At 36.1% G+C, this 24,628-nt stretch overlaps 1 protein-coding gene across 1 annotated transcript in view; it reads left to right on the top strand.

The window, feature by feature from the left end:
• DMD (dystrophin) overlaps positions 1 to 24,628 on the top strand; it is a 2,251,544-nt gene that overhangs the window by 778,840 nt on the left and 1,448,076 nt on the right. The window contains exons 16-17 of the mRNA XM_049704774.1: positions 1,142 to 1,321; positions 11,656 to 11,831. Of these exons, the coding sequence (XP_049560731.1) occupies positions 1,142 to 1,321; positions 11,656 to 11,831 (356 nt within the window). The remainder of the gene's footprint in view (positions 1 to 1,141; positions 1,322 to 11,655; positions 11,832 to 24,628) is intronic.

Here is a 24,628-nt window from a genome sequence, read left to right as displayed (position 1 = left end):
TACTCATTTCTTTGCCATGTGCAATGTTAGTCGTACTTAAATAAATTTGCATTTATTTTGGAAGGACAGGTCTCACAGCTTAGTTTATGTTCGTTGTAGTTGCTGCTGCCAAAAAGGGGATTGTAAAGGGGCCATAAAATAATTCTCTCCTTTCTTTCTTCTTACTCTATGTTTACAAATTACATCAGGGACTAGCATTTGGGAGACGGAAATGGGATTTCCCAAAGCATAGGTTGACCTTAATGGATAAAATGAAAGAATAAGCTGCCCTGATCTACTGATTTCACACAAGCCACTTTGTTTATTCATTCTGTATCAACCAAATGGCATGTGTAACCCTCCATAGCTCCCAGGAACTTTGGAAATATGAATGGTATAAAAATACTTCATAAAACACAAGCATTTAGTAAACACGCAAAGTGATTCCAAAGGATTTGTGTTATACTCAGTTACTTAGTTCTGTTACTTAATGGGCTCTAAAATTAGCTTTAGAAGATAATTACTCAAATAGCTGAAAGTTAATAACAGATGCTAAAAAATGAAAAAGTCAGTAAACTGAATAACAAGATTTTTGTATCCAAATAATGAAAAGAATGTAAAAATCATAGAAATAAATAATATTGCAAATTTATTCAAATAATCACAGCATTTCAGATTGGGAAGGCCCCTTAGCCATGCTCATCTTCTCAGTTCACCATCTTTTCTTCAGTACTTCTGGCATGTGATATTTTATTTGAATTCTATCAGAAATTAGAAAGAAATTCACTAACATCCAAGAGCCATGCCTTTCACTTTAGAAAACCTCCAAATGTTAAAAAGTAATTTCCATATGTTGATCTCTGTTTTGCCTTTTGAAGCAATGCTACATTTTTACTTGGCAGTTCTTCAAAAATGTTTAGGTAGTTCGTAAGTGCCTCAACGAGGTGTTTATTCTACATCTGACTTTTATTTCTCTTCAAGGGAACGTTATTTGGATTATAATTTTCTACTTATATTTTTATGAACTCTCGATCTTTTGCAGGCACAATTATAATCTTTCCATATGTATACAAATGAGAAAGTGCATGCAAAAGCAAATTGAACTATAGTGTTTCATAAAATGTAACCTAGGCTTAGTCTGTGTTCTTCCTTGTTTTAACAGGTTTTAAAAACCGATCTAGAAAAGAAGCAGCAAACCATGGACAAACTCTGCTCACTCAACCAAGATCTTCTTTCAACACTGAAAAATACATTGGTAGCCCAAAAGATGGAAGCATGGCTGGACAACTTTGCCCAGCGCTGGGATAATTTAGTCCAAAAACTTGAAAAGAGTTCAGCACAGGTTAGTGATAATAATTAACCTACAGTAAATTATCCTTCAGATTTTTTGAAATCTGCAATAAGAGAGTGGTGCTGTAACCCTGCAAAGGGTGTCACTAGATTAGTCCTTGCTAAGTATTCAGTTGAATAACAACATGGCTCTCTTGGTTGCCTTGACATTGGCGAATGTGGTAGAAGTGGAGGAGTGAGTGCTAGTGGACTGAACTAACTACTGCCTTAGAGTGTAATCCCCTCCAATTCAATGGGAATGAGGATCTGAGTGACTCAGAGCAGTCGGACAAAATGCTAGGGAACTGTGTCATCACACTGGAATGATCCCTGGAATGATGAGGGCTATTAATTGACCTCTACATTTTACGTATGAGAAAATGAAGTTTAGGGAGGAAAAGTGAATTGTCCAAGGAAAGTCAGTGATAAGAGCAGGACTAGGGCCCAGGTCCTTTGATTTCACTGAAGACTTCTTTCAATTAGTGCAAGTGAGGTTTTAACCAGTGGATTTTCTGCCATAGACTGTTGATTCATAAAATCATGCCGCTTAGTTATACTAACACATATAGGCTGTAGATTAGGAAAACATCTATGTTTTACTTGTAGTGTCATGTGTTTTTATGCTAAGAATTGTAAAAGTTTTGATAATTTTTTTTAATGTGATATTTTTAAACTAGAAACTTTTATTATCTGATATGGTTATTAGATGGTGGAATCATGGGCAGTCATTCAAAATATTAACATTATGTTTAATAGTGTTTAATACATTCTGCCATATTGTTTCACATTATAGAAGCTTTTACTAATTGGTCACAGATCATAGTTCAATGCACCATGCACACACCTCTATTAAAGCCACATTCAGTAGCTTTAGGCATGTATCTCCTCTCTTGTGAGACAGTACACGGAATTTGTTTTTTGATACTTGGCATCTGATAAGTGGCACTTAGGAAATGTTTGTTGAAAGATGAAGAAATGAAGTTTGAAGTATTGCTTCCAAGAATATAATTTAAGAAAATATGATCAGCCAACATATATGATTTTCAGTCACAGTTCAATCTTTTTTTAAAAACCAAATTCATATTTAAAATTTAAAACTTGAAGGAGTATCAATTGCAGTAATTTCTCATACAGTCATTGGGCAATAATAAAAATTCTATTGACTATATTTTTGGCAATTACTTGATATAATAGTGATTTTACCACGAGATCATGATTCTTCTTATTATATGTAATCTGGCCTTGGTTACTTTGCATGATCATTGGCATTTATGTAACAAATATGTGAGACATTAGAAAGTGTTATACTTTTTAAACCATCAATGATATCATTCCAATATATACCCACTGGTTCCATAGATTATTGGTGCTGTAAAATAGTCAGTTACCATGTTAAGAAGCACTGGCATTATTTGATGAAGATATTTTGAAATGTGTCCCTTTAAGGGGATGTATTCACGGAGGTGTAATGGGGTTAACAAAAGGTTGCATTCTGGTTCACTTGCCCTATTGGCAGTGGTTTTCCAAACTTGGGTCTGCATAATAGTTACCTGGGAAACTGATTCCAATGCATAGTCCTAGATTTTGTGCTCAGAAAATCTCATTCAGTAGGCTAGTAATCTGCATGCAGCCTTTGATAAAGTCTGCAGAACATATTTTTTTAAAACATTGAATTAGTAAGACAGTGACATATGTGCCAGTCCCCACATTCTGGTGTTCCTCAGTGCTGCCTGAAATGGGAAGAACGGAGACCTTCCTAGCAATATATTGATAGTATTTCCTAGCAGTATATTGCTAGTATTTAAATATGCTCATTCTGTGGAATGAGACTTGTGCATCTCATCAAAATCTTACTTATTTGATTATTTTAGTTGGTTAAAAAATAAAATAGAAACCTTATTTTTTAATGGCTTAAAAGTTACGAAACTACCACCTAGGGCAACTTACTTAACCTCCTATTTTTGAACTTTATGAAATCTATGGTAAAACAGTAGTAACTTTGGTTTGTGTAATTCCTTATATAATGATTTCCAACATAAAACATGTATCTGCTCTACTTGCTCACTGGGGTTTGATGAGGGTAAAATAAAACCATAGACATGAAAGCATTTTGAGAAAAAAAGGTTCTCTTGATATGCAAGGCATTCTGTTTAGTGAGTCTGGACAGCTTGTTGTAAGTTCACTATGATTTTTTTTTTAAATTTATTTTTAAACCATTATACACTCTTATACCAGACCAGAAGCAGACAAATGGAGTTATATTAGCAAGTTGCTTCCTAGGACACTAAGCTTGAGCCTTTCTTAAGCTCACGTCTCACTTTTCACTCCTTGTTTTTTTCCAAAAATGCACTATCATAGGCCCAATCCAAATCATTGTTTGGGAGTGGGGGGCTCTTAGGAAGCTACCCAGGGAAAGAGGAATTAAAAGGAGATAGAGTGAAAAAAGAAATAGTATCTTGTAACTAAAAAAAAAGTGGTTTTCTTTCTTACGTGTCACATTGAACTTAATCAAAATTGCATAAGAATTCCAAGAATGTTGAGGGTAAGGTTGTGACTTTAAAGAACAAAGCTCACTTGTATGCATATATTCCAGCATGTTTGTGGGGGGAAAATAGTCACATTAATGACACAATATACTCAGTCTTTTAAAAATCCTTTTAAATGATTAGTATAAAGAATGAGCAAAGTTCTGGTAATGGTTAAAATCCAGTAGGGTGTTGGAATTGTGACTGAGATGACAAGGCATCCGATCGTGCTCATGTGTGCTCATCATGTGCCCGAAATTTTGACTGCTATTCAGGTCAAGGCTTTGAGGGATTTTGACCTTATGAAACAGTAGCATGGCAAGAGATCAAAACATGAAAAAAATCAACTATGAGGGCTGCTCTGTTGCATTTCAGAGTCAGGTTTGGCTTGAATAATACCTGGACACAAGCTGAAGATGCTGAAGTTGATGAGAAGGCAGCCTAAGAAAATGGAAATACTTTCTGTTTCCAAAAGTTAAAAAGAATAATAACATTTGCTATGTGGATGCTTAAAATGAGAAAAGAGAGCAAATGAAATACACCTTGAATTGACTTATTTAAATACTCGAATGACCCTATATTTCCTCCAAACTTTTTTATAAACGTGCTTATTGAAATTTACTCAGCTATTTTTCCTAAATGCCGTGCCCCTGGTGGACATATTTATATTTTGATTGTAATTAGGGAATACGATAGTCAGAAATTCATTATAGTTAATACTTTAAATGATTTGAAATATTAGTTTTCGCATTTAACTGAAATCATGGTATACTATGGAAAGGGGATGTTATTCGCTTTATAATTTATTATGGTAATTTATGTTAGACTTGGCAGCATGAGTTTAGACGTAAGAATATATCTATCTAGATAAGTCCAGAAGTTCTATAGCCTTGTGATTTTTTTAAACAGAGTAAATTATCTTCTTTGCCAGAAATAAGGAACATTCTATGACTCGTGCAAGTTCATAGCTCTTATTCCCATTTTATCAATATTTTGCTATATTCCTAATGACCGTTTTTGCAGTGTTCTGAACTATGAGCACAAATATCTTAAAGATAAAATTAATATCCTCAGAATTCCCCTCCCCTTGAACATGAGCGTACATGTTTATGCTGTGTGTGTCTGTGTCTGTACTCATGGATTCCCAAATAAAGAAAGTGATTATTATGTATGGATATATCTGTTCTACATTACTTATGTCCTTCTGAGAGTTTTAAAACTCCTGCCAGACATGTAAGTAATGTAAAACATGGTTGAAGATAATAAGCTAGTGTTTTTCATAATACCAGAAATGCAAATAGATGCAAAAGCATTAAGATGAAAATTTCTGTATTTGCCTTTCTTTTCAGAGTTCATTCTCATATTTTAGAGATCTCTGTTTTTACTCTCCATAAAATATTTTACATGCACATTCTGACTGTACCCATTCTCAAAGCATTATTTTGTAGACCTCTTGATACATGAAATGTAGTTGCAATTGGTTTGCATCTCATCTTTTTGCCAATGGTTTTAATTAAAAATACTCTAAGGCCTTTCAGTTGACAACCCTTTTCAGTGGTTCCTGAAAGCTCTCCAAGTCTAATCAGTCTGCTGCCAATTAAAAAACAATTTTAATGGTTTTATAAAACCCATAATTAAAACAAAATTTCCTCATTTATTTTAGGTTTTTATCTTAGTTAATTCATGGACTAACTATCTTGAATTTTAGAGCATCTTTTGGTTAATTGCTTAGGTTAAAGGTTTTATTAGAAAATTTCCAAGTTATAGCTCAAATAACCTTGGGAATTAACTGTATTCTTTTGCTACCTTCAGCTAAAGTAGATGTTTGAGAACAGGCCTTGTGTGCATCAGTGCAATTGGTTTTATGTTGTAAATTCATTTATTGACAACAACATAAAATGTTGTAGGCACTGAAAATTTAAGAGACAAGAGCTGAATTAACTGTTGGAACCACTCATTCCTTATTTATAAAATGAAAAATTTGGTCTAGGAAGATCTCTGTAGTGTCTTTCCAGTTCTAAATGTTTATGATGTGTTTCTCTTTTCTTGAAATTTTATATAAAACTCTGGAGTAATTAGTGAAGAGATTCCAACTATCTCCATTGTATAAATCTCAGAGTCAGCTGGAAGATGATAATAAAAATGAAATTCTGTTCCTATTAGAAGAAGACTGGCTTCTGAAATAGTTACATTTCACTCATCATGAGTATGTAATTAAAATACTATTAAGATAAAATACTCAGCATCTATATGATAAATCTATTGTTTGTTGACAATAAATGAAATAACACAGCAAGAAAAATCCAAGTTTTTTCTGTATGCTTAATAATCTGCATCCCTAGTTAAAGAAAGTGTTCCATTACTTCCTGCCAGATGGTGTGTAGAGGAAGGTCAGGTGGATCAGAAAAAATAAATTTCATTGCTTCTTGAATTTTTGCAGATGCGGCTAATTCACACAGTTGCTCAAATTCTGTGTTTAGTATGTATCCTGAAGCCAACATGTATCTCTTTATTCTGACAACGTGTACCAAAGAGAATTTGAAGTGGGACAAAATACATAAAATTAAAGAGAGAGTTTTACGGAATAAACCTTCTTAACCATCATATAATATTACATTTCAAATAGGAGAATGACTTCTTTTATGATATCTTTTGAATATTGACTCTGTGCTTATGATTCTAATATCAGTATATATTCAATAAGTTATATTGCCTTAATATCAGTATCAAAACAGGGCAGTAATTGATATTACAGTTTAGTTACCAAGCCACTCTCATGAACTTGGGCACTCCTTGTATGCTACACCTAGCTGTGTTAATTCCTTGGCATTTGTTCATGAGATAGAACATTTTTTAGCCTTTTGATTAATAACCCAGCTTCCTTTGTGAGCACCTGATCTTTTACCCCAGGTTTCTCATAAAGTTCAACATATAAATCCTTTCTGTTGCTTAGAATTGTGAATCCTCACACCATCATCGCATATTTGTGCCTTGTGCTACCATGCCTCTGGAGATAGTTTTAAGCCTGGATATGAGTTAATCAGCTAAAACTGTTGCTATGATTATGCCGTATGTTTTAAACTGTAGAACTGCAACCCCTCTATGCCCATTAAAAATCAGTGATCACTCTAAAGTTCTGTATGTAATAAAGAACACAACGAGAAACTTCAATCAACACTTGTCAACCTGCCTGAAATTTTTACCTCTCATCTATAAAATGGGAATAAACTTAGTACTTATTCGTAGGGCCATTGTGAGGTAATGATAGCCACCACTTACTAAGCTTTTACTGCAGATACTATTTTGAGTATTTTAAATAAGATAAGGGATGCAAAGCACCTAGCATAATGCCTGGAATGTGGAGAGAGCTCCATGACTGGTAGCTATTATTACAAGTATAAGTATTTTAATAATAATGATAATAAGATAAATTAGGTAACTAATTTTTTATAATTTGAATCTCTTTTAGTAAGTTTTTTTTTAAATGTTCAAATAGTATCTCACAATACCAGTAGAAATATCTAACGTCAAAACTTACAAAGTCAAGACTATTTAAATAATTAAGTGGTGCAGTTAAGAATATGGGCCAAACTGAAAGAAAGATAACAGCACAAAGTTAATTTAAAATATAAGAACAGGGCTTCCCTGGTGGTGCAGTGCTTGAGAGTCCGCCTGCCGATGCAGGGGACACGGGTTCGTGCCCCGGTCCGGGAAGATCCCACATGCCGCGGAGCAGCTGGGCCCGTGAGCCATGGCCGCTGAGCCTGCGCAACGGGAGAGGCCACAACAGTGAGAGGCCCACGTACTGCAAAAAAATAAAATAAAATAAAAAATGAAGTAAAAAATAAAATATAAGAACAGGTGGTAAATACAACTAGTTGCCCGTGAGAAACTGGACACAGTGCTGGAAAAGAAATGTTTCCTTTCGTTATATGCTCTTTTACATTCTTTAAATATGCTTGAATGTACATGTAGCTCCTTTTCAAAATGTGCATTTTTAAACAAATGGAAGAGAAAATGGTAAGAAAGATTTTCATTGTTTGAAAATAGTATGTTTTTTCTAGACCTACCCAAATTATACAACCTTAATGCAAGGAGACGTTCACCCTAGAACTATCAAGATACTGGGCAAATGCTCTTCCAGGTTTTCTCACAATGGGAAAAATGTAAATTTTGGAAATTAACCTATATCACTTTATAAGTAAAGAAGGTTCGGTTTAGAAAAATTCCTGAATTTTCTCTGGACTTTTTAGTGGTTATTACTAATATGTAGCAAGAGAGTACTTATTGTGTTCAAACATTATGTAATTCAATTCTTGCTTCCAGGATGGGGTACATATTTTGCGAGGCTCAGTGCAGAATGAATATGCAGGGATTCTTTACAAAAATTATTAAGAATTTCAAGAGGGTGACAGCAGAGCATGAAACCAAGAATGAGATCCTTTTGAGTGAGGGGACCTGGGTGACTACATAAGTTGCACACCCATGAAGCAGGCCTTGTTTGCAACACCCTTGTGAGAGATGTATTATCGTTACTGTTTTACATATGAAGAAAAGAAATCAAAGCTCTGAGAGAGTAACCAGTCTTCCTGAAATATTACAGGATGTGAACTGTGGACCTGTTGTTTGAGAACTGTGGAGCCTGGCTCAGAGACCTCCACTTTTAATCACTGTAAGGGGAACTAGCTTCCAAACCTAAAGACAAATAATTATTTTCCATTTTTACTGGCTAGTTAACTGATAGATGAAGGGGCTAGTATTTAAAAACAAATCTATTTTGTTTTCTTGAAGACATTTACATGCAGTTATTTTCCATACTTGTATTTTTCATATGGAACTCACCTTGTCTCACTATTATTTGTGTGGTTGTCACCTTCACTACTATACTGTGAGATCTCTAAAAATAGAGATTCCATTGTATTTGTTTCTGGGTGTCCTGTAGTGACACATATCGAATAGATGTTAGAATTTTATTGAAACATTATGATTCAGCTGCTGAATAACTTATGCAGTTTTAGATTGCTTTAATTGAATATGATGTCCAAAGTCAGAAAATCTAGGTTTTGGAGCACCCGATTAAATCTAGTTCTAGCAAGTACCTGGTATTATAGAGCTTGGAAATGAGATTTATTAGAGTCATGATTATCAAGCTTCAGACCTTTAAGACTGTCAGGTGGAAACAATACTCACCTTACTCTTTGTTGTTTCAGGGTTCAAAACAAATTTTATTTATTGATTGATTCAGGCCACGCAGCACAGCTTGTGAGATCTTAGTTCCCAGACAAGGGATTGAACCCATGCTCCCTGCAGTGGAAGCACAGAGTCCTAACCGCTGGACCGCCAGGGAATTCCCAAAACAAATTTTATATGAATGAAGTCATAATAATGCAGGCTTCCACTAGGTGTAAAGATCTTTGCCAATGGGAAAATTTGATGCCATACTCAGGAAGGAGTTGTCTGCTTATGGAAGTAGTGAATCCTGTAGTAAGGAGGAGGTTATACTCAGTGACCTCCATAATCCCTTCCTGTCTATATTTTTAATGATTCTAACATATAATTGTTTACAGTCAATAACTAAAAGTGATGGGGAAATTTAGTACATGACCAATTGTTTTTTATTCTGGAGTAGGTTTTGAAAGTAATTATTAATTTGTTATATATAATGAATTATACCCTATATTTACAGGGTCAATGCACAGATGTTTTCTTTTTTCTGTATCCCAAAGGAAATGAAGTAGTTTCAAATACAGTATAGTGATGATTATAGTATAGAACAATTACAGACTGCTATTATTTTATTAAAAATATTATTTTTTCTTTTTTATAAGGTTTGCTATATTCTTAAATGTCTTTTCATAGTATATAATGTTGCCATTTCTCTTTACCTTCCATGGGCACATCTATCCAATTTCATAATAAGTATCAGTTAGAAGATATTATAACATTTTAGAAATTAATTTCACAGCCAAATATTCAGTAGCACAAATATTCCATAACATTAGATATAACTGCAAAAAAATAGCTTTGTATTTTCAGAATCTCTGCATTCTGGTGCCTGCACATATAAAAGCAGAAATTTTCCACCTGAACAATATTTTCTTCAAGCCCTGATTGTATGCAAAAACAATTTGCCCATGGTTAAAAAAAATGTTACTCTGAAAAAATTAAATGCTCTTGGAATCCTACTTAAAAACTCTGTGTTCCTTTTGGTTAAAGGTAGAATTAATTTTATCATGTAATTGTCATTTTGTGTTGAGTTCAGTTAGGTTTGAGGTTATATCTTAAGCATTTTTAAAAACTATGTTACATTCTGCTTTCATTTTGGCATAACTTGTCGATGGACTATATAATTATAGTTTGAAGCTCAGTGCTTGATTCTGAATAATGAATCTATGGAGATCTTAGAGAAGATAAAACCTGTGCTTGACACATGTAGAAACTTGATATCTCTTAATGTCTTTTTTTTTTTTTAACTATTTAGGCTACCTAAATGGAAGTCCCTAAGGCCTTGGCATATGTAAAGATGTGGCTTGCACAAAGGGTAGCACCTTCAAAATGTATTTGTCAAAAGCAATTTTTACATAAGACACCATGACAAAGGATTTCATTACTACATGTCAATTCCTATTTGGAAGCTGAAATCAGAAGATCATGAGGCTTCCCTGCTTTCTTCCCATTGAGGGAATCGGTCATCATGTGTGAGGCAGGGAGGTTCCCTCAAACCTCTTTCTTATCCCTTGGCAAATTCAGGAAAATCAGTAAATCTAATCTTGGTCCCAACCAGATCCTTGACTATGTGTATATTTAGTATGTATAAGTGGATCCAAAGCAGGCCTGTTTTGGTCTCCATGGAAATAGATCTTCCGAAAAATTTGGCTTACTGGAAGAGTAATGATTAACATCACAAGAGGTAACTTTTTAGTCTTAATAACTGGAGGACTGTGAGACAGAATTGGTGGTTAAGGCAAGAGGATGTCTCACCGTTTTGTGACTTGTCTGTCTGGTAATGCCTGTGTACTGAGGGAATGGCCTCTCACGACTTGGGTCACAAATCGTATCATTTCAAAGAGTGATGATCTATGTCTAAAAAAAAATCTTTGTAAAGTCTGAACACAAAGTTAGTGTGATTCTAAACCAAGAAGAATTGAATGCTAACTTTGGATACTCAAATATTTTAACAGATTGACTAATTTAAATCAAACAAGTGTAGCGTGCTTTTTAACATTCGAATAATATTCAGCTTAAATGTATTTCTGGGCTAATAGGCATTTTATATTAATCTTTTATTGTACTTTTAAAGGGCATATCACTTATTTGATTAAAAAGTCATTTATTACACAGTTCAAAGAATTTTGTCTAAAAATTTATAGACTATAATTATATTTATGAAAACCAAAGATGCATTCAGTGCACTATTTAATAAACATATACAATGTTCCAGGCAATGGAATTAGTGCTGGCATACCTGAGCAAAATTTACATTAGTGTTGTAAACACTTTAAACAGCATGTCTAATTAAATGACAGAATGACACCCTAAGTTTTCCTCCTTTGCCCCACTTATTTCCCATAGCTTGACCAATAAATTGAAGAGGCGCTAGTTTACTTTTGGTTTTGAGATTACTGTCCTTTGTGGTTTCAGTCAACATAACTTAAGTCAGATAAAACAATTTGATTTGGGTTCAATATGGTGCTATTTTGATCTGAAGGTCAATTTACCAACAAACAGGAACAGTTTCTCATTATTTTCCTTCACCACTCCAAGCAGTCTTTGCTGAAGTCTTTCAAGCAGTGTGTGACCTCTGTTTCGATACTTCTTGCAGATTTCACAGGCTGTCACCACCACTCAGCCATCACTAACACAGACAACTGTAATGGAAACGGTAACTATGGTGACCACGAGGGAACAAATCCTCATAAAGCATGCCCAAGAGGAACTCCCACCACCACCTCCCCAAAAGAAGAGGCAGATTATTGTGGATTCCGAAATTAGGAAAAGGTGAGAAGCTTTTGCTCATGGCTTTATCCTCAAACGAAGAGTAATTGTTAAGCAGGAAAACTCATTTACAGCTATTTTGATGGCAGTGTTTTTACCTAAACAATATTTCCAAAAGCCTCGGGTGCCTATAATGTCAGTTAAGTTAGTGAGACAAATTATGAAGTAAATTTTAAAATTTCCCCCAAGCAATCCCTATCCCAACAAAAACAGAATGCTTAATGGAAATACTATTTTCTGGATTGAAAGAAGAAACCACAAGTGATGGATGCCTTTATCCTGAAAGTTTCCTTTTTTCTTATCAAGAGCCTGCTGTTCAGTGCCTACTTTTGCATTAAATGCCTTTTTCCAGTAATGGAAAGGACATTTTCATGAAGAAGAAGTACACCTATAATAGACACGATCCATTCTGTTAGTTTACGAGAACATAATGTCTCAATCTGTGTGTCCTATATCAGGAGTAATTACAGAACAGATTTCCTGTTCTTTGATATTTATAAAGTCTTATCTTGTAGGTGTTAGAATTTTTAACTGAGCTTTTCATGGGTATTCTCAACTAGACATTGTAGATAAGTTAGGTATTATGTAAATCAGTAGATATATTAAACTGATGGGAATAAAATTTCATAAATGCAAAAGCTAGCATGAAAATCATAAAACTGGTACAATTTCCTTTTCATGCCAATTATTATAATTCTAAGATTAAGAAAGAACATTAAAACCTGCCTTAATGTTTCTAAGCAGCATGTGTTTGGGAGCACATGGAACATTTGACATTAGAATTAGTGTATACAAGGGTAGGGAAGCATGAGAAGAACATATACCCAAAAATAGCGTGTCAGATGTTTTAGGCAAAGGAAGAAACACCTAGAAAAGTTTTCAAGTACATCATTTGGGACTTTCAATACTTCCCTGTTAATCCGTGACTTTTAACCTACTTTCATAATTCCACTGTAGACCACGGGGCTTTTCTCCACGGTTGGAGCTCCTTGGCTGAGTGAACCCTCTCATTCAGGGCTCAGCAAACTGAAGCCTGCAGGCTCAATCCAGCCTGCTGCCAGTTTTTGTAGGGCTCATGAGCTGAGAACTGTTTTTTACATTTTTAAGTGGTTGAAAATAATCAAAAGAAGAATATTTCATGACATGTGAAAATTTCTGAAATTCAAAGGTCAGTGTGCACAAATAAGGTTTTATCAAAACAAAGTCAGACTCATTCATCTATGCATCATCCTTGGTTGCTTTCACATCAGAAAGGCAGGGTTGGGTAGTTGTCACAGAGACTATATGACCTACAAACCCCCAAATATTTACTATCTGGCCATTTACAAGAAAAGTTTACTGAGCCTTGTTCCAGTCAAATGGTTCTCAGAATCTTTGAATATTGGCATTCTATTTGGGGCAGAAACTTCCAAGAACTCTACTCATTATAGTGGTTGAAATTTTAACATTCATTGATGGAGAAAGAATGTGACAGCAAAAATAAATCAGTAAAGCTCTTAATGAATTTGCTTTTTATTAATCCTAAGAGCATGGCGATTAATTTGATGCCTTGTTAAATATATGTCTACAGACAATGCCTAGTGGGCACATGGATTTATGGATCCTTTGCAACAACCTAACAGCTCTCCAACAAGTTTCCAAGCAGAGCAATATGGAGACCTAGTTGATCTACCCCCTAATATGTTTGGGACCCTTCTAATACAGATATTAACAGAGCAACTTGATTCCTATCATTCTCTGTCTTCAAAAGCTTATTCTTGGCTCCTGTTTGGAGAATGTATTTGGTTAGGAAAAATGTGTTCTGAGTACTTTTTTGTTTTCAAGAAAGTGTGACTAGTGGTGAAATATTTTGTCTCCTAAATTCTGTTTGTATCATATGCTCTCAGCAGTTTTTGTAAGTGCTTGGAAGCATGTTCAATTGGTAACATAAAGAATATATTACTTAAATAAAAGCTAACACTTATTGAGGATTTTATTATGCACTCAGCACTAGATTAAGTGCTTTGTCTGCATAGCTCATTTATTCTTCCCACTAACCCTCCCAAATAGGTATGGCTATTATTACTATTACACACAGCTTCAGAGTGCCTGAGCCAGGATTTCAGCTGAGGTAACCTGACTACAGAACCTGGACCGTGTAGGAACATGTTTCTTTTGTAGATAAATGACAAAGGTGATCTTATGTCTTGGTTTGCCTGAATCATCCCAAATTACACCTTTTGTCCCAGCATAATTATATAAAGCACCAACTTTCACTCTCAGATGTATCCTGATTTGGACAGTAGGGTAACATGGACACTCTGTGCAAGACTCTAGATTGATAAGTTTAGACTGAACAAAGAGAGGAAATGAGAAAACATTTAGGAGCAATTAAATCCAGTAAGTGATCATTGTCTGCAGGATGGAATTTGGTTAAAATACTATAATGGTTCCAGAGGCGTCATGCAAACATGACTGAAAACATCATGGTGGCTAGTGATTCTCTGTTGTCCCAGGTGAGAACTGCTAGTGTTTAACTGTCAAGACTGTAGTCTTGGCAATCTATTGGGTGCTGATTTTTAAAAAATGATCCCTTTTTTCAGCTTCTTTGACACACTACTGGTTCTACTCCTACTACTCTTTATCTGACTTGCTTTCTTCCTTTTGCCTAAGTCCTATGGTACTATTTTATAAATTCAAATCTTTTTTGCCCTTCTGACTTCTTTATCTGAATTATCTCCTCTCATTGATTCAAGTCTGGCTCTAAATGAGTGACTCCCAAATTTCATAGCTCTATATCTGACTCCCTCAAATTTCACTTTTATGTCTCTAAATCTATGATCTGCATCCAGGCAGTGCTTCAATTTTTATTTTCATCAAATGCAAACATTTGTTGCCTCCAATTACCCACACCTAGTTACTCAGACATTGCACACGTATTTTAGTTATTATAACTCATTGACTGTGTGGCTAAAGAAGTAGCAAATATTGGAAAAATCATGGTCTTTGGAATCAGAATTACTCAGGTTTGAAATCTGCCTGTTTTAATTACTAGCTTATGATCCCAGGCAAATTACCTAATATCTGTGCCTCAGATTCAGTATCCTCACTTTATTGAACACTGAGGATTAAGTAAGAAGCATTTAATACAGTTGCCTGTAAGGTAGTTAGAATTCAGTAAATGCAGTAGCTGTTGTTCTTGTTTGCTTATGTGGATGTGATAGAGGCAGAGGCAGTGGTGGAAGTGGTGGTGGTGACTGAGGTGTTGATGATAGTGAAGGTGATGGTTGGTGGAGAAAGTAGAGATGGTGCTCATGGACTATTGGTGAAAAAAAATTCCATAGTGAGCATTCTCTCAAGCTTACCAAATGTAACAAAAAATTGCCTTTTCATCTTCCTCTTCAAAACAGAATTTACCACCTGACTTCTCCATTTATATCAGTTTCTCTTTCCTTTCTCCTTATTTATTATTATTGTTACACTATATTATTGGGCAAGTGTCATCATTTTCCAGTCATTCTAACTGCCAGCACCATACTCTAAGCCATATACCTCCCTGGGGCCAGACTTGCCCACCCCCCTTTCTGATCAATCTGCCTTAAATTAATATATCTAAAATTGCTTTTATGCTGACCCTCCAGACTTGAGATCCCCATAACTCCAGTTGTCCCCATAGTAAAACACAAACCCCTTCTTGTGGTATAAAATATTTTTCTCCCACCAGTTTTTTGTGTAGCTTCCCCGAAATCTTTCCACTTCATCCAGTACATTACATTCCTTTTTTGCTCTATGCCTCAATGTCACACACATATATTTTTCTCATCACCAATCACAACAAAGGAATCCTGTTATCAGATTTTTTATATTTTACTTAGATTCCATGTATAGTACCATGCATACAATAAATAATCAATAAATATTTGTTGAAAGAGTAATAGAGTTCAATTAATTGTGATAACTAAAATTTTATTTTTCAGTAGCATTTAAGAATTCCATCTACTTCTTCATGGAATTGTTTTTAATAATAAACAAGTGAACATTCTAATAATCTTTAATATTCTAATTTTACCCATTAGGATATCATCATTTGTTCAAAACTATTAAGGGATTTAAAATTCAGCTTTGTACCACACTATAATTTCTTAATTATCTAAGGTACATTTAGTTGATTCCTTAATAGTGATACAATTTCTACATTTGTAATATTTACTGCATAAATTGTCCTCCTTACACTAAGATATACAAAAGTCCTTGATGACCTTGGGTCACAAGGTAATTATTTCTAATAGTAAATTATCCCTGCAGTTCAGTGATAATATCTTACATATAGGTAATTATCAGAGTATGGAACTCAGAATAGGTTAAAACTAGATCTATTATATAGTAAATTGGGATTTATCGAGGAGATTAGTTACTAATCATATAGCAGTTATTTAAAGAGACTTTTCACAAAAGTGTTCATTTACATTTTTGTATCAGCCAGGTGAAAACAATGGCAAATTGAAGTGTTTTTTAAGTAAATGCTATCTCAATAAGGATAATGTTTTTCAGCTATGGTGTTAATAAATGAGTATCTTTGACCTCAAGGGAAGTAGAGAGATGTCTCGAAATATCTAAATTCACCAAGTCTCTTTATCTTCTTCTAGGTAAGCAGACAGTCTTAAGTTTGCTTTTTCTCTCTATGTCCCACATGCTTACTAAATGGTGGAATAAATGACCTAGACAATTATGTACCTGCATAATTATTTTGTTTTCTATTTTTCAGCTTAATTGTGCTTTTTTCCCTTTTTTTAATGTCTGCTGCCTGAATGATGTTAATTTATGTCACGTCCTTGGAAGGAAGTTAGATAAGGCCTGTCTTTTTGCCATTTTATGAGATTAATGCGTAAGCTATTTTTGTTTTAGATATTTATTTTAACTTTGATTCCCAAACTATAATCTGGAAGTTGTAAACTAAAACATTTTAACTTATGCAGAGGATCTAATTAGATGATTAATGTGTCTAAGAGCTAATTTTTTATTTTCTATATGATAAATTGATCCTAAAATACTTGGGATGTTGGACTCAGTAATAATATTTTTTTTTTCCATTGGCACTGCCCAGTAAAATAAAACTTTGCTCCTTTTATCTAAGGAAACTAGACTCCAGACCTGTTCATGGTTACAGGTTAATTGAGGTCCAGAAAGGTTAAGCAACTTGCTTTCAGTTGCAAAATAAGGACTAGTGATGAGTCTCCTAATTTCCATTTCAGTGTTAACAGTTGCAATGTCCTACTTCTTTTTATGTATTAGAGTCAAATGACCTTGGTCATAAACTCAAATTTCAGTTTAGAAACTATTTTTGGTGAATAATAGAAACCTTACATACCATCTTCAGATGTTCCGAAAAGATAACTATCCATTTAAGGTTCTTAAAGCTAATTTGTCATATAAGTCAACAATAAGTCAATAAATGTTTTGAAGAATGTAAGAATGTTAATTCTAGAGGCATGCTAAGTGGCCAGAGAACACTTAGAGCAGTGATACTCATAGTGCAGTGCATGAAACAGCAGCATCACTTGAGGACTTGTTAGAAATGCAGACTTGGAGGACGCTCCCCAAACTTGCTGAATCAGAAACTCTGCAGGTGGGCCCAGGAATCCTTTACAAGCTCTCCAGGTCGTTGTTGATAAGCCTTAAAGTTTGAGAACCCTTGACCAAGAACAGCGGTTCTCATACCTTAGCACGTATCAGAATCATCTGGAGGCCTTGTTAAAAGGCAGATTACTGGTCCCCACCAGAGTTTTTGATTCAGTAGGCCTGGGGCAGTGCCTGAGAATCTTAATATCTAATGAGTTCCCAGGCGATGCTGATGTTGCTAGTTCAGGGCCCACATTTTGTAAATCAGTGCACTAGAGCATCATCTTAGTTTCATCCTGACTCTTGCTTCTTATTTCCTCAAACCAGCCCCAACGATAGGAACCATTTACTCCAGACTAGGCTAAGTAATACTACATAAGATGCCACACAAGATGATGTCCCTTCTTGTGACCCCTCTAGTGCTATATGTTAAAATGACCTTTTCATATGCCTGTTTCACCCCCTAGACTCAAAGCTTGCCAGGGCCAGGGTCCATATCTTACTCCCAACCTGTTACGGGACCTTCTGATTTGGGGATGCCCAATACATGTTCCAAGTTGAAATGCACTATAATGGGAACTGGTCCTGTAAGATGCTACACATAGCTATGGATGTCTAGCTATAGCAGTTGTATGAAAATGTACTCTTCCAGAATGTGAGGCACAAAAAGATGCCAGCCAAGAGGAAGATAGAGCTATATTCCTGGAACCATGACATACAGTTTTGTTTGTCCTGAGAGTGAAGAAAATGGTAGTCACAATTATTCATCTAAAAGAAGAAGCATGGTTGAATGCAAAAAAGAGTTGATTTTTAATCAGAAGATGTGAACTACCACTATTTCCTTACTTCTGATTGTTTCCTTTACCCTCTCCTACTCTACATGAAATGCTGAAACTGCTCTCAGCAAGGTCACCAGAGAACTCCTTAATTGTCAGCTCCAAAGGTCGCTCTTCAGTTTATCCTTCTTGAACTTTGTGCTGTGCTTGACAGTGGTAATTAGTTCTTTCTTGAAATTTTCCTCTTTCTCAGTTTCTGGGACATTGTTCTCTCCTGTTTCTTTTCTCCTCTTTGCTTTCCCACTATGTATTCCCATTCTCCTCTTCCTATCCCTTTCATGTTGGTCTCCAAAAGACTCACATTTTGGCTTTATTTTCTTTTTATGACACTTTCTTTTCCAAGGTGATATCATTTATAATCCTGCTTTTATCACACATCTATACCTGCTGTTTTCCAAATTAACATCTTTAGCTTAACCTCCTTCCCGATGCTCGTACCTGTAACATCCAAATGTTTTTTGGGCATTTCCACCTGGACTTCTTACAGAAATCACAAATGAAGTTCTGCAGTTTAGACTACTGATCTTTAGAGACTGTCTTTCACATCATAGTTCCTAAAAACAGCACCTTCTGGACTTGTGCAGTGTACAACCTGTGCAGCCACTCACAGTGGTCATGATATCTGCAACCTCCCTAAGTCCTTTCAATTCTCTTTAGTGTATTTGTTCCTTTACATCCAGGCTGCCTTCCCCCTAGTTAAGTCTCTGATAGTTTTCTGCATGAAATTCTTAACTGATTTCTGTGCCTCTACGCTCACCCTTCTTATCCATACTGTTCACAGCCTCCTGAGATATATCTTAAAAGGCAGTTTTAATTAGATCATTCCTCTGCCCGTGGTTCTTGAAATGCATAGCACAGGAATTCCTTTCTGATCTTTGACTGCCTGACTCTCCAGCTTCTCTCCCTTCTCCCCTACCCATTTTCTTATATGCCAGTGCTACTCAAAATAGTCTGCAAACTGTTTATTACCAGTACACAGTGAGATGAAGAGCTGGAGCCAGAATATAAATCAATGCACCGCTTCCTTTGTCAAGAAAGTTTTGCAATTAAAAAGAAATCAGATGAAATCGTATGCTTCGTGACTATTTATGCTCTAGTGACTTTTCTTGTCACAGGCTACTAACAGATAGTTCACAGACTGGCCACAAACTGCATTTCAAATGGCACTGCCCTCTGCTCAGGTTTAATGAACCACCCTCTGCTCTCCAAATGCTCTGTATTCCCTCAGACTTCTGTTTCTTTGTACCTACTGTTCTCTCTATTGAAGATTCCCTTTTCCTTACTTTCCCTTTTCCAGCTGCCACATTCCTTTTCCCCAACTAACTACCTTCTCTTTCTGGGAACCTAACCTCCCAGACATTTCTCAGCTTTGACAATCCTTCCATTAAAAAACTTGCAGAATTTTATTGTAATGATCTTGTTTTTGCATATTTGTATCTCCAGTAAACTCCTTGAGGGCAGGAGCCATTTATTTGCAACTCTAGACCGACAGCACTTAACTCAGAAGTTAGCCCATTGGAGGTATTCAGTAAATATTCATGGCATATCAGATGGGTGTTTGTCAGTCTTGTCAGGAAAACAGAAACCACTCTAGGTGTTTCAGAGAGAAAAATAATACAGGGAATTGTTGAAGGAGATGATGAAAAGCTGGGAAGCAGCACAGAGGGACAGTGAGGCAACTCAACATACAAGCAGCATCAACAGGCTGCTCATTTCCCTAGAGATAGAGGAACACTGCAGGGGGGATGGTACCAGAGTCCCAAAGTTGGGGCCTTCAAACAGGGACTAACAGTGTTAGGACTGCCAGGCAAGAGCTTGGACCTGGGGAGGGAGGGACCATCCAGAGGAAACTGAAGCCACAGTGGAGATGAAGCCGCTCTAGAAATGTCAGCAAAAGTTGAGTGTGAAGGAACTTGGCTTTTCTCTTCCTTCCATCTTTCGGTATTCTGCCAGTGCCTCTAATCACAAGCCAGGGGGAAGGCGATGGCAGAAAATGTATATATTCCTCTGGTACAGAGAGGACAAGAGAAACATGAAGAATGGATCTGAAAGAGCAGATGGCCCTGTGACTGCACAGAGATGGATTCTGGCCTTGCATCTTCCGCTTATCACCTATGTGACTAAAGCAAGTAACTTAATCTCACTCAGAATCTATTTCTTCACCTCCGAAATGGAATTTATATGACTTTCCTTGTTGGCCGTCACACTGGAAATTTTACTGTATGTGTCTCTCTTGATGATTATTTAGGCAAAAATATACACCCTCTCCCCAGGAGAAAGTTGAGTTCCCAATTATTAATTTAGAACAGGTATCTTCCCATTACCACATTTGTGTTATAAGAGAAACTATTCTTATTCTAACATTTTCTGAGAATATTCTTATTCTGATGTCTTCCCTAGTCAGCAACCTGTATCTCTATGAATCAATACACATCATTTCATCACAGGCAAGAACAATGATGTCTGGCTCCTATGGACTGAATTGTGCCCCACTTCCCCAATATTCATGTCTGGAAGCCCTTACCCCAATTTGATGTTACTTGGAAATGGGGTATTTGGGGAATAATTAGGTTTAGAAGAGGTTTTGAGGGTGGGGCCTTCATGATGAGATTAGTGCCATTATAAGAAGAGGCGCCAGAGAGCTTGTTCTCTCTCCTCCTTCTTATGTGAGGGTACATTGATAAGGCAACCATGTACAAGCCAGGAAGAGAGGTCTCACCAGAAAGTAACCATACTGACACCTTGATCTTGAACTTCTGGCTTCCAGAACGATGAGAAAATAAATTTATATTGTTTAAGCCAGTAGTCCCCAACCTTTTTGGTACCAGAGACCAGTTTCATGGAAGACAGTTTTTCCACGGGATGGGGTGAGGCAGGGGGATGGTTCAGGCAGTAATGCGAGCCATGGAGAGTGATGGGGAGCAGCAGATGAAGCTTTGCTCACTTGCTGCTCACCTCCTGCTGTGTGGCCCGGTTCCTAACAGGCCACAACCAGTACTGGTCCGCGGCCCAGGGGTTGGGGACCCCTGATTTAAACCACCCATCTATAGTGTTTTGTTACATCAGCCTGAGCTAAGACACTGGCTTTGTAGGGCCATGCGTTTTGCTTTGGCTTTTAACTAAACTTCATAGAGATGCTCACTAGAAGAAGTAAATGAATGGAAACAACTCATGATGCTGGGGAAGTGGCAGTGGGACAGTGAGTACACATCAGATTTAAATGGTATTCTGCATTGTACCAGATAGTTTCTAAACCTTGACTGGAAGTTATTTAAACTTCAAAGATCCATGAGATAAAAGCATGTTGAAGTCCTTTAAACTCAGTGAGCTTGCACACTGAGGGTATTTAAAGTTTAATTTGCTTCCCACAAGGTCCAAGGCACCACTCAGTGTATGGAGGGGTTCTTTGAACACTCCTGTAGTCAGTACGAGTCCACAGTATTTCAAGAATGTAGTGACAGCAACATTAGTTTTCTTGCTAATTTTCATATTCATTCAACAATATCTAATGGATCACTATGATGTGCAGAGCACTCCAGTTGCTATGACCAAGAACCATATTTAGTCCTTCCCTCAGGAAGCTTGCATTCTAATAGTATAAACTATGTCATGAAGAAGTACCAATAAAATGTTAGAAAAGTCATAAGGAAGAAAGGATCACTTCCAGTCCTGCTTGACAGTTGAGCATGGAAAGCTCATGGAGACATTAGCATCTGAGTAGACGGTTAAAGGATAGGGGCCTATTGGACTCAAGATCAGGGAAAAGGACGATGCAGATACAGGCTGTATACAAGTGGCATTTACACAGGGTTGTGGGTGTTTCTGTTTGCTTAGAGCAGAAATATGCAGTATTGGAAAGAGAGAAGTAAGGGATGAGGTTGAAAAGGTAGGTTGAGTTCATTGTGGGAAAACAAAGAAAGGTACTCAATGCCAGACTAAGGAACTTTAATCTGGTTATAGAGAGCCAAGGCATATTTTTGAAAGAGAGCCAAGCAATATGGCGACTGTGAACCACACATTTGGACCCACCTATGTGTTGGGAGAGATAGACCATCTTAACTTTATAGAGCAGGGAGGTAGTCAGCAAATTTTTTCTCTAAAGAGGCAGACGGTCCCTATTTTAGGCTTGTGCACCACATAGTTTCTTTTGCAAGTGCTCAATTCTGCTGCTGTAGGGAAAAAGCAACCATAAACAATATGTAAATGATGAGTGTGGATGTGTTCCAATAAAACTTTATTTACAAAAACTAGTGGCAAGCCAGATTTGTCCCGTGAGCCATAGTTTGCCTATTCCTGCAATAAAGGGTGAAATAGATGAGATTATTTTGCTGTTGATGATTCTTATGTATTTGCCTTTTTGTCTTTGTTACAGCTTTCTTTGCAGTTTTCATTCTGATGATTACAAGAATGGCTTTTACTTTACCAGTCCTTAACAAAACACTAAGATGAATAGATCCACTCTCAAATGAGAAAGTGAGAGGTGGCCCAGGGGCTGGCTTAAAGCCAGCAGGAAATAGTCACGGAAGGCACTAATCACAGTAGCTAACATGTATGATTTCTACCATATGTCAAGAACTCATCTAAATATTTTGCACGTTAACACACTTAACTATTAAAAGAGCATTATAAAGTAGTTTTTTATTGTTGTCACTCTTTGCCAATGGGAACAATGAGGCACAGAGAGGTGAGGTGACTTGTTCTAGGTCACAAACTTTACAGGAAGCAGTGCAGTCAGGGTTTGAACCCAGACATCTAGCACAGGATGCTGCATTCTTTTTTTTTCTAATTTTCATTGAAATATAGTTGATTTACAATTTGTGTTAGTTTCAAGTGTACAGCAAAGTGATTCAGTTATATATATATATATATATATATATATATATATATATATATATATATATATTCTTTTTTTTACATTCTCTTCCATTATAGGTTATTACAGGATATTGAGTATAGTTTGCTGTGCTATACAGTAGGTCCTTGTTGGGTCGGTTATCTATTTTATATATAGTAGTGTGTATATTTTAATCCCAAACTCCTAATTTAATCCTTCCTCCCCCTTTGATAACTGTAAGTTTGTTTTCTATGTCTGTGAGTCTATTTCTGTTTTATAAATAGGTTCATTTGTACCATTTTGTAGATTTCATATATAAGCGATATCATATGATATTTGTGTTTCTCTGTCCAGATTACTTCACTTAGTATGATAATCTGTAGGTCCGTCCATGTTGCTGCAAATGACATTATTTCATTCTTTTTTATGGCTGAGTAATACTCCATTATATTTAAATTACAACATCTTCTTTACCCATTCATGTCGATGGGCATTTAGGTTGCTTCCATGTCCTGCCTATTGTGCATAGTGCTGCTATGAACATTGGGGTGCATGTATCTTTTCGAATTATGTTTTCCTCTGGGTATATGCCCAGGAGTGAGATTGCTGGATCATGTGGTAGCTCTACTTTTAGTTTTTTAGGGAACTTCCATACTGTTTTCCATAGTGGCTGCACAAATTTACATTCCTACCAGCAGTGTAGGAGGACTCCTTTTTCTCCACACCCTCTCCACAGGATGCTGCATTCTTGAACTCTATGTCATGTTATCTATAATGAGAAACTAAAGGTAATTTCATCAAATTATTTAGCTGAAAATAAAAGATTGACTGAGACTGTTTACTACTTTACTGAGGTCTGTCTGTGGAAATGGTGCACTTACCCTAGATTATGGCTGTTCTACCTTCTAAGTCTCATGGCTGTTCTACCTTCTAAGTCTCATAGACTCTATGGTACCACTGGAGCATTTGGCTATATCTTTAAATACAGAGATCTTTATCAGTGAAAAAGATTTTTCCTTCAAAGTTAGGTATCTTTTTCAGTATCAACGCATAAATGGAGTCCCATATAATTGAACTGCTTTTCCAGGTGCAGGACTTCTAGTGCTAACCATGGTCTTAACCTTATTATCTGTCATAACCTTTGCCATCTATGCTTAATCAGTTCTAACATCAGAAAACACATCAGCTGATTGGAAATTTGGGGACTTTAGGAAATTAAGGAAGACTGCAAAGTAAAAATAAACTGGGAAAAAGTAATTATTTCATAATGCCATGAGGGTATGAATTCTGCAACTAAATATCATAGTTTAGGTTAATAAAAATGTTCAGAGTTAATGTCCTAGTGTTAGAGACTCCAGTCAAATTCTGGAATAATCCAAAACAGCACAGTAGTAACCACCAGACTGTACTGTATAGCAACAAACAGGAAGTTCATGTTGACTTTTCCTTAATATTTAAAAAAAAAATGGTTTCCCTTTCATTTGGAACAAAGGAATATAAGTGTAGTGTAGTGGAAATCTTTGGATTCAGAC

This window comes from Orcinus orca, chromosome X (assembly GCF_937001465.1).
Source record: "Orcinus orca chromosome X, mOrcOrc1.1, whole genome shotgun sequence".
Lineage (NCBI taxonomy): Eukaryota > Metazoa > Chordata > Mammalia > Artiodactyla > Delphinidae > Orcinus > Orcinus orca.
This window is presented reverse-complemented; position numbering and strand designations above follow the sequence as displayed.